Source organism: Amblyraja radiata, chromosome 39, assembly GCF_010909765.2.
Source record: "Amblyraja radiata isolate CabotCenter1 chromosome 39, sAmbRad1.1.pri, whole genome shotgun sequence".
NCBI classification, from domain to species: Eukaryota; Metazoa; Chordata; class Chondrichthyes; order Rajiformes; family Rajidae; genus Amblyraja; species Amblyraja radiata.
The window spans coordinates 17,550,903-17,562,673 of NC_045994.1; the positions used below are offsets into that span (position 1 = coordinate 17,550,903).

Sequence of the window (11,771 nt, forward strand, 5' to 3'; positions counted from 1 at the left end):
GACTGTTGTTATTACCTGACCAACTGTGCACACACTTTACTGGTGTGATACATTTTCTATGCAAGTCAAAGCAGTACAGCAGCATAAAAAATTGGTGCAAATAAATTTCCTGGCAAATATTTGTGTATTTATTCCTTCTCCATTTTTTACATTTGTCTGTTGAATTATGTAAATGGTTCTCAAATCTCCCATTTTTTAAAATTTCATTCTTTTATCTTTTCTCCACAGATTCCGCATTCTGCTACAATAGATCCATCTCACCCTTCTATGCAGCAAGGAATCCATGTAGCCCACCTTGGTAACCAGTCAGGGCAGCTACTGCACCACAGAAGCCTGGCCCAGCACTCACGGCAACTCCAGCAGACCGGCTCCAATGTCCACTCCCACAGTGAATTAACCTTCAATCCATCCTCAGTGATGGAAGGTCAACCAGGAGGTCAGGGAGCAGCTGATGTTCCAGAGCCTTCTCTGGAAGTAAGTCCTGCAATATTTTCATGAATGTTTACACCTGCCATCAGCAGCTTTCTTTAAGTGCATAATAGATAATAGATCAGTCGTACGAATATTCACTTAAAAAAGGAGCAAAAAAAAAGCTTGGACATGCTGGAGTAAAATATTAATATTGCAAGAATGATTACCATTCATCAAAACTGATTTAGCCCACACTTTACAGCATTCTGGAAAGGTAAACGCCAGAAGTGCAGATTAGACTCTGAAATAGTCATTGGCATCATAGTTTTAATTTTAATCAGAGGCCTGAACTGTCTGAGGCAATGTTTAAAACATAACATTGTTTTAAATTTAACTGAGGAAACAGATGATGCTGGAACCACTCTGCATCTGTGGAAGGAGAAACAGCCAAGGTTTCAGGTCTGGGTCCCTTCAATGGGGAAAGAGGAACAAGTTAGTTTTCAGTCACAGACAAGGTGGGGAGGACAGAAACATTTGATAGGGCGAGACCGTATGACTTGATATATGGGTAGGAATCAGATGATACCTTGTTTGTAACGTATTGTTAATTGCCAAACTGTGGGATATGCCCAGCAGGCCAGATTACACTAGGAAAAAAAAGTCACAATTATATTTATATCGATGTACCAGAAAAAGAGTTGAGTGAGTGGGTGCAAGTAGGTCTGAAACAAAGATGCCTCAAAATCACAGACATAGCTTGGGCCCATGTACTGCCCATGGTTACACCTTTGATCTGTAGAAAGTGAGTGGAGTTGAAGAAGTGAATGAGAATGTTGAAGAGGAACTGGTCAAGGAAAAAGTAGAGGGTTCTCAAGACTCTTCCAATGAGGAATGGAAGTGCAGAGAGACGTGCATCCATGGTGAAGAAGAACTGGTTGGAACCAAGGAATTGGAAAGGAGTGGAGATAATCTGCACTCTCTGGGATTCAAGGATCAGGGTGGAATGGTCACAGTGAATGGCGGTGCTGGCTCGAAGGGCCAAATGGCCTACTCCTGCACCTATTGTCTATAATGGTTGGCATAGGGATTAGGGCAATAGGGCAAGAGCAGGCTGTACAATGAGTCTACCCATGCATAATCGATTGTGGATCTAGGGAATAAGTTGGAAGCAGGCTGTGCTGCATGAGCAGTACGAGATGAGAAGGGAAGCTGTGGAGAGAAGGAATTGAGCTCACGTGAGTGAGGCAGCAGCTTAATGTTCAAGGTCTAGAAGGAGATATGAGGACATGTCTGAGAGCTGATTGTTGGCCTCACAGCAAGATGAAGATAAGAGTTTGCAAGAGTACACTAGCATCACCCTTGTAGCAGGTTTGATGTCAGCATGGGTTCTCGGTGAGTCGACTTGAACGTTCATGTGAGTAGGTTAGAGTGAGTGGACAAAATAAAGCGGCTGGTTGGCAGTTAGCAAGGAATAGACAGAGGGTAAGAGGCAAGAGGAAGGGGGCTGGGGGGATTGGGAATTCTGGAGATGGAAGAAAGGATCCACAGTCTGAGAAAAGGACATCTAGCCAAAATAAGGTGGTGCAGAGGCAACAGAGGAAGAATCCATCATCTTGTCAGGCTGCAATTAATTGAGATGGGACGAACCAAAGGCCTTAGCTGTAGACTGATCATTCAGGATCAGAAAGGAGAAGAGCAAAAGGTATGATGAACACACAGTGTGGAGTGCAACTGCAAGGAGTGATTGGATCAGAGGAACAAAGTGGCACAACAGTCAGGAGGGGGATTGGAATCCAAAAGTTGCAGTTTACGATCTTTGGCATCAAAAACGGACAAAATCATCTTGCAGCATCAAATGAAACAGAGAATAAAGTAGAACTAGGGACCACAACAGCGTCTTGTTGCAGCGAGGACAAGGATATGCATGTGCTGATGTATGACATATAAAGTTTGGATCTCAGGAGGCAATGAGACTTTGCCTCAAAACTTTACTTGTGGGGTCAGAAGTGCTTTCCAGAATTAACAATGAAAATGTAACTCCCCCGCCCCCTCCCAACCGCCCGCACTTTCCTTTTGAATTTCATCATGAATTGTGAATAATGCTCTCTGCAAAGCTGACAAATCGAGATATGCATTTCAAAGGTGAAACGTATTCTTTTGTCTTAAAACTGTAAACTGTTTCATCTCTAAATCCACAGTTTAAATAATTGTCATGAAATAAGAAATGATTTATTGCTTTTGTTTTCCAGCTTCTTCCAGAGATTACAAACCCAGATGAGCTGCTTTCCTATCTAGGACCACCAGACATGCCAAACAACAGCAACGATGACCTTCTCTCCTTATTTGAGAACAACTAAAATTCTTCCTTTTTGTCCACCATATTAACTCGAGCTTCATCGTCTTTGAAGCTCAATTGAGACTCCACACTGCCTTGCACTGTTGACAGTGAAAACCTATTGACAGATATCTCTGTGGACAGTACTGGTAGGAGATCCTGCAAACCCCATTGTAAAATGCCATCACATTTTAGAATGATAGAACACAGAACAGATTTGAAATGTTGACAAACTAGAAGAATCCAGCTAATACGAAAATCTAATTTCTACCAATAGTTGTCAAAGAATCGGCGGAATAATTTTTTGCCACAAATCTTGTCCGGATTTCAAGGCATTTGAAGGCAAAAGGAAGGGAAGACTTCAATGCAGCAATTAGCCTTGGAGCCACTAATTGCAGTTTTGTTATTCAGTTCAGCAATCTTGTGGATTATTCTCCACGTTCACTATTGATGCAAGGACCGTGACTTCCTCGGGACTTAATGCCTCGCTCCATGAGGAAGTTGAAAAACAACAGAATTTGCGAGCTCCCCTTTTTTCAAGTACAATAACTTTCAAGGATACCCAGTCATCAGAGATGATGGAGACACACTAACTACATCCACAAAAATCACTGAAGAAAATGCAAAAAAAAAAACAAAAAAATCATGCTCGAGTACAAAACAAAAGCACAAATGATTCTTAGAGACCAAGGTAGGGACACTACAGCACTGAGGGGAAGAAAGGATTTCTTCTAGCTGTAATGAAACAGTATCACTGCCTGCATTTCACAACCTGTGGTAAAGATGTTGGTTGTCGTTTATTATAATATAAAAGTACAAGTACACAGAGGTGATTAAATGACATTTCTGCGTTGTTATCCCGTTTCAATTGACCTAACCCTTTTACCATTTTTGTTCATTTAAAAAAAGAGCATTCCACATTTTTTATGTAGACTTATCTGAACACACCAATGCTGTTCTACAGGCTGTGTCTTTTGTACCAAGTCCATGTGGCACCAAAAGTTTTTTAAAATATCTAATGTACTGTAGAATTGGCAAATTAAATAACATCACCCACTGATTATTAGTGATTTTAATGCTAGTGATGAGCGATTACAGGTGAAAGAACCCATTTTCCTTTTATACACTGTGATGAGAAAGATTGTTTAAAACAATACAATGATTGCAGAAATTAATCATCATCCTGAAATTTGTATTTACAGATTACTTCCATAACCTTTCAGGGTGGGTGAAGGGTGAAGAAAAGGGGAATGGAAAATGTACATTCCTTTTAGTCCTGTTGAGCTACAGCTGTTCAGGATATCTGTCGATTATTTAAAATGGTTGAGATAAGTTAATTAAAATTGTTTAGGTTTCATTTTAAGTTTATTGAAATAATCCCCTTTATTAGGATTATATAGGGTTGTATTGAAATTTATAAGATAATAAAGCTCATTGTTTCATTTCTTTAGCTTTTTATTTTTAAACCGTTGTTTCCTGTTAAATTGACTTTAAATGTCGTAAATTATTCTATTCACAAAGTCTTGCTTCTACATCAGTCCAACATAGTGATGTCGCTCATCTGGAATATGAAATAGGATTAGAAATCGATGAAGTTGCAATAAAGTCTTGAATGCTGAACATGCAGAAAGTGATTTGGATAAAGATAGTTTTGGGTGGAACTCTTTCATCAGCTCACAGAATCAAGAGAAGCATTTAAACAAAACATGGGAAATACTGGCATATCTGTGCCAGTTTTCACAAAGATGATCCTAATTAATTCTATAGACAGAAAGGTGTTGCAAATGTCAAAGGTTGCAACAGCGAAAGCCGTAGCACAAGTGGTAGAATGTTAGGACAGTTGGATGGGATAGGAGTACATCAAATATGCAAAAACATCAGATTTAGTGTCAGCTGTACAGCAAGGAAACAGACCCTTGCCCACCTTGTCCATGCCAACCAAACTGGCATATTGTACCAGTCCCATTTGCTTGCATTTTACCCATTAGCCCTCTAAACCCACCCTATCTATGCTGTTCACATGCAATGTGGAAAATAAGACCCAATCCACGATACGATACAATAAAACTTTATTCATCCCCGGAGGGAAATTGGTCTAAAACAAGAGGACAAGTTTTAAACAAGGAAAAGTGATCGTATCTCTATAGGTCCCAAGTTTTGTTTTTTAATCAACTACACACCAACTCGTATATTAATTGTGTCTTAAAACATAGGAAGCCATTCAACCCGTCAAGCTGATACTGGCTCTCTGAGCAATCACAACATGCCAATTATCCTTCTAGCCTTTTAACAATGCCATAGGGTTACACAGAATAACTAATTTATAATATTTTATCTTCTAGTTTCTGCCTTTGCATGTTGTTTGTGTTATAATGTGGAAAGATGTAATAATCTGTATCTGATGAGCTGGTTACATAATATATTTGAACATTAGAGTACAGTAGCAATATCTTGTGCGTTTTAATTAAAATGAAAGTAGAGATCTACACCAAGACCAACCAAATCTTCTTCAATAAGATGCTAGATTTCTGGATCAGCAGCTGCAGGTTTTAATATCTCAAGATAATAGAAAGATAGGGGAAAATAGGCAAGCCTTTCCAGTCATTGGACTAAATCTATCCACTAATTCTATATACCTCAATCTGCGCCTTACAAAACTTTGATTTTGTAGTTTTAACATTTTCAATGAGCAATCAATTTCAATACTTATTAGATATTTACAGATTTGCAGTACCCTAGAGTTAATTATACAGCGCGGAAACAGTCTCTTCAGTCCAATTAATCCATGCCGAACACGTTGTCCATCTAAGCTAGTCCCATTTGTCACTCCTTAGCCCATATCCCTCTAAATCCATGTACCTGTCTAAATGTATTTAAAATATTCCACCCACCTCTACAACTTGCTGTGGAAGCTTGTTCCATATATCCACCACCCTCTGCAAATTCCAAAATGCAATTTGGCTGTTTACTTCTATTATCTTTCCTTAGATCAATGTCTATTTTGAAATGTCCTGGGTTTAAACAAAAATCATACACAGTAAGTACCTGGACAGCTGAGTCTTCCCTTCAAAAATTATTTACATATCTCTACTTTCTAGTCTTCCAAAACATGTATATTCTTAAAGCAACCTTAAAATGTAAATATATGTACCAAGTCAGGTCTTCCACTTTGTCCTTCCTAGGACTATGGCCTGTCACTTTTCTCATTTATGTAGGCTTGACCCAGCTTGCTTTCAACATGTTTCAGCTCTATAGCTTGGATTCACAATGTGCTGTTTCCACGATATACTGATGCCATTAATGGAATGTTAATCAAGCCTATTAATGCACATCCCAGTTTAACATTATATTGGAAGTCTTCCCTTGTGGTACATTTCTATTTATTTTTAATCTGAATTCACTATAGTGCATGTTCAACATGAGACTCTTTGGAGTCTCCTTTAAACATTCACACCTCAGAGTGCGACTTTGCTATTTAATTTACAGCTAACAGCAGTCAGCTATCCGTTATCTCCACAATCTGTTAACATTTATCACTGTGTAATTTCTTCACTATACAACTATAGTTTATTTTTATTGGAAGAAATATGCCACAATAATTCTTGTACAAGAAATACTTGTGCTGAACCTGGTTTCCAGCGTGTGGCTGGCTGTAGAACATACACCAAATGCTGTGTGCAGATAAAATCCGTTGATATTTTCAGTAAAACAATACTTGATAAGAAAATAACTTTACAAGTGCCAGTAAAACTTCTGATTTTGGGAAAATTATTTTTTATATACCTAAATGATCCTCTTATTATTCTGCTCAAGTTAAGTTTGGAGTGCTTTAAAATGTTACCATCAGATTATCTATGGAAAATACAAGCAAATTCTGTTTTTAAACACCAAAACAATTGTCTAATTTGCATGCTCCTGCTTAATACTGTATATAGTATTCTGTGGTGGTCTCTGTTAATGTGTATTGTTGCCGTTAAATACATGCTTAAAACTCTTTAGCACCAATAGAAAAGCTTAGTTGAGCCACATGTTTGCAGATTTATCTCAAATTCTGCTTCCAGTCCAACATATATCACAGTTTCTTAAACATTTTCTTTCTCCAATATGTAAACTTCAACCAAGGCATAGTCTCCAGCTACCAACTATCTACAAGTGACCTCTTGAATACACAAAACCCCACTGAGAGTTCTCTATTGAGCTTAAATACCAACCCCCTCTCAAAATAAATCTGACTACTCAAGCTTTATGCAATTTTTACAAGCTAATTATAGACGTGTTTTATTGGTGAGGGCATTCAATGGTAATTAACAAATGATTTTAGTACATTAATTTCTTCCCTCCCTTGCCTAGAACCCCCAAAACATCACCGATACATGTTCTCCAGAGATGCTGCCTGACCTGCTGAGTTACTTTTTTTTCCGTAAACCAGCATCTGCAGTTCATTTTCTCTGAATTCTTTAACAATTGTCATATCCACATTTTCTCCCCAAGTAAAATTTACTAACATGATGCTGAAGAGAATTCCAGGTACACTGCTTAACATGCTAATTACCTATGCTAATTTATGCTAATTACCTCCCTGTTTAAATGTATATTGGAAGTTGTCCCTTGTGGTACATTTCTATTTATTTTTAATCTGAATTCACTATAGTGCATGCTCAACATGAGACTCTTTGGAGTCTCCTTTAAACATTCCCACCTCCTAACAAAGGTCCAGCTTTGCTGATCTGGAATGGAAGGACAAGTATCTTTGCTTTCAGAATAAAGGTGGAACATTTCTAGCCTATGGCACCATGCACAAATAAAAGTGAGATTTAGTCTGGATGTTCTGTATTTCAAGGTTCCTTTGCAATGATTTTCCCTTTCTCTTTGCTTTTTCTGGTCTTGGCTACAAGTAATCACTGCAGTTAAAACAAGGTCAATTGCTTACTATTTTATCAGGAATAAAAGTATAAATGATCAAACAATCTGGTACACATAAAGCAGTAAACTAACAGTATAAAATAAAGCTACATCTAGAGTTTTCCAACCTAAATTCAGATCATTGTACATTTTCCAAAGCAGTCTTTAGACCACCAAGTGAGAATTGTAATTTAGTGTGGAAGAATGGCATATTCGGAGCAGTAATATGTTCTGGGGCAGTGTTAATAAGAACATCCCACATTTATTACCATCACAACCCTGGTATTTTGTGTCATCTGGGTTAAATCCCAGTTACATGGATGTTATTCGCTCTGCAATACACAAACTCCTTAAATGTAGAGCTTTTAAATAAGGAAGTCATGTAACCGCGGGCCAACTCGGTTGAATAGACATGAAACATTGAAATCGATTGAACCCACCTCACTTTAAGTCAACATATCTTAAAAATTGGCAAAGAGACTTGATCAGGAAAATGTTACCATAAAATTCAATATAGTTATCTACACCCTTCAATGGAGGGCTGTTGGTTTTATGAAATATTTTTACCTGTGCGTTTACTAGCTGGCCCAGTAGCTGGTTGTGGAGGTGCACAGGCCATCTAGGAGATGGAAAATACCAATTCTGAGATTAAACTCATTGGTAGACAATAGAAAGAATGGTGCTTAAATGTTCACTTTAATTGCATGTCTTTAATTGCATATTATCAGCCAACCTGAAATATCTACATAAAAACAGAATGGGCACTGTTCATAAGTCATTGGAACAGAATTTGGCCCATCTAGTCTTCTGAACCCCATTTTCCTGCCTTTTCCCCATAACCCTTGACACCCTTACTAATCAAGAATCTCTCAATCTCCGCCTTAAAAATACCCAATGACTGAATGATTCCCTGATACCAAACAGTAAATTTAAACTTCAACCAATTCACTGTCAGCTTGAACTCCGATTGAGGCTGAGCTAGAGTTGCGAATGGAACAGTTGCGGTGGTTGTGAAGCCACTGAAGGCTGAGTTTGCAATGGAACAGATACCATTTCACTCACTTTAGCCATTGACCCATTAGCCGCTGTTTACAACTCATCCTTCATCTCAGTGGATTTTTGTCAAACTCACATAATTAACAAACTCATGTTGATTGGTTATAAGAATGATTAAATCACCAATTATCCATAATGATATGGCCTTTCAATTCTCAATCATGAAGTGGTTATAAAAATAGATCGGTCGGTGTTCAAAGCTTCACTGCATTTTAGAATCCTATTATTTATTGATGAGGCAGCATCAGGATTCATTAATAAAATCATGGATATATTTCCAATCTCATCTTTAGTTCAAAAGCATTGACTTTGGGTGACATGCCTTAATGATGTGGAATGTTACACAGAAGAACTGTCATAATACCACACAGATTCCATGGTTCTTTGTATAAATACACGTGCATCTTATGAATATCATTAAAGATACAATTAAATTCTAGTTCAATTTTACTCAGAGGTAATATAAGTAGTCGACAGCCAATTATAAAAACGTGAAATGTTTCAATAGCTGTTGCAGGTTTCCCTCTCACTGCATCTGACATATCCTTATTTGTTTCAGGATTTAATTTCCTTTTATTTCAATATTGTATTATAATATATTACAATTTATTTAGTTTGTGCAATTTGGCATAATAACAAGACGCTATCTAAACTTTCTCAAACAAGGTATTGGCAGAGTAAACCAGCAATTGCTACTAGGCAATGAAAGATGTAACGTCTATTCAGTATATGAGCTCATGACTCACCAACTCTGTGTTTCTGAGGTGCTACTACATGTATTGTAAATTAGGATGGAAAGAAAGTGTAAATTTCATATTTTGTAAAAAAATCTTTTCTTTTAGCATTTCTGTACAGTAAATGAAAGTTTAAAAAAATTGTGCGTCCTGCATGCAACTGCTGAATGTTGTATTTGTCCGTATATTGTATGTATCGAGTTCATTTCTTACATCTATACTCAATGCAAAAGAAATCTTAATGTTTTCTAAGTGAAGGAATTGTATGTAGTTAGGTGATATTACATATTTATCTAATAAATGTGCATTCACATAACAATACATCTTCATTAAAACTGTTGACAGAAATGAAAACACATTTGTATCAACTAAAATATATTTAATTATGTCTTATTGTTGGTAGATAAGTATTGTTAGAGTGAACTGCCTTCAGATTGACACAAAGAGCTGGGGTAACTCAGCAGATTAGACAATATCCCTGGAGAAAAGGAATAGGTGACGTTTCAGGTCCGAAACTGTCATATGCTGAAAGAATGGAGCAGCTGGGCTTGTACACTCTGGAATTTAGAAGGATAAGAGGGGATCTCATTGAAACATATAAGATTGTTAAGGGCTTGGACACGCTAGAGGCAGGAAACATGTTCCCGATGTTGGGGGAGTCCAGAACCAGGGGCCACAGTTTAACAATAAGGAGTAAGCCATTTCGAACGGAGACGAGGAAACACTTTCTCACTGAGAGTGGTGAGTCTGTGGAATTCTCTGCCTCAGAGGGCGGTGGAGGCAGGTTCTCTGGATGCTTTCAAGAGAGAGCTAGATAGGGCTCTTAAAAATAGCGGAGTCAGGGGATATGGGGAGAAGGCAGGAATGGGGTACTGATTGGGGATGATCAGCCATGATCACATTGAAGGCTGGCTCGAAGGGCCGAATGGCCTACTCCTGCACCTATTGTCTATTGAAACATCACCTTTTCTCCAGAGATGCTGTCTCGCTGAGTTACACCAGCTTTTTGTGTTTATCTTAGATTTAAACCATCATCTGCAGTTCTTACACGCATACGCACACACCTCTAGTTCTTTTTTTTGATTCCCCTACCATGGGTAAAAACTGACCATTCACCATATCTAGTCCCCTCATTATTTTATACACTTCTGTAATATCATCCCAACTCCTGCACTTGAGGGAATAAAGTCCTAGGCTGCCCAACCTCTCTAGTGCAGGCACTCGAGTACTGACAATATCTTCATAAATAATCTCTGCAGTATTTCTGGCTTAATGACATCTTTACTATAGCAAGGTGACTAAAACTGAACACAATGCTCCAAGGGCGGACTCACCAGCATCTTGTACAAATGTAACGTAACACTCCCAACGTCTATACAGTTCCCTGACTGATGAAGGCCCAATGCCAAAAATCTTTCCCACCCGATCTACCTGTGACGCCACGTTCAGGGAACTATGTACTTATTCTTGAATATGGTTCTTCCATGATTCTCCTGGTTTTTCCTATCCTTAGAACCATGGCTCAGGAAGGAGGCTGACTTACTTCCACTCTGATGTTGTGGTTTCCGAGGGAATTGATGAGGCTAATGTGGTAACCACAAATTCTTTCACAAATGCGGAAGCTGGTGCCCTTGTCCTCGATCAACATTTCTGCCACACTGAATTTCTGAACAGGTATTCCAGGTCGGGGGAGTAAGATTGAGCCAAGACCATCACATCAGTGCACCATGAAGCATTGACCAAAATACAGACAACCTGGCCGACCAGCATGACAGATAGCCAATGCTGCGTCTGTGGCGAATAATCAAATAAACTACAGCTTGGATCCAAGGTAGCGCCCAAACGAGGCCACTCTTAGAAGTGGATCACCAATCACACATTATAATCGCTCCATTCTTTAAATCTCTGCTTCAGCTGTACACGGAATGGCTCGATTGTAATCATGTATTGTCATTCTGCTGACTGGTTAGCACACAACAAAAACTTTTCACTGTACCTCGGTACACGTGGCAATAAACTAAACTCAAACTCAATTCTTCATGAACAACAATGCATCTCACCCTGGTGCATCCTTACGGCCAGTGTGGAAAACCAGTGGCTTGAGGTTACTATCCTTCAATTAAGATCAATTGAATGCAGTGACACCAGTCTGAGGCGCATGTATTGTCGTCAGACCTCCTACTTGATTAGAAATAGACAAACATAGAAACTAGTTTACACAATCACAATTCAAGCAGAGCATTAAGTTTTCTACTTAAACATAACCTATTGGGTTTGGATAATTTCCCTCATTAAAAGATAACCACTGTAAATGTGCTTTTAAATTGAAGAAT

General features: G+C 38.4%; 1 protein-coding gene across 5 annotated transcripts in view; it reads left to right on the top strand.

Annotated features, from left to right (window-relative positions):
• Window positions 1–9,792, top strand: part of LOC116967462 (zinc finger MIZ domain-containing protein 1-like) — a 73,505-nt gene extending 63,713 nt beyond the window's left edge. For all 5 annotated transcript variants that reach the window (XM_033014045.1, XM_033014047.1, XM_033014046.1 and 2 more), the window contains 2 exons: window positions 229–474; window positions 2,661–9,792. In XM_033014045.1, coding sequence (XP_032869936.1) covers window positions 229–474; window positions 2,661–2,768 — 354 coding nt within the window. In that variant the 3' untranslated portion in view covers window positions 2,769–9,792. The remainder of the gene's footprint in view (window positions 1–228; window positions 475–2,660) is intronic.
• Window positions 9,793–11,771: the final 1,979 nt, after the last annotated feature.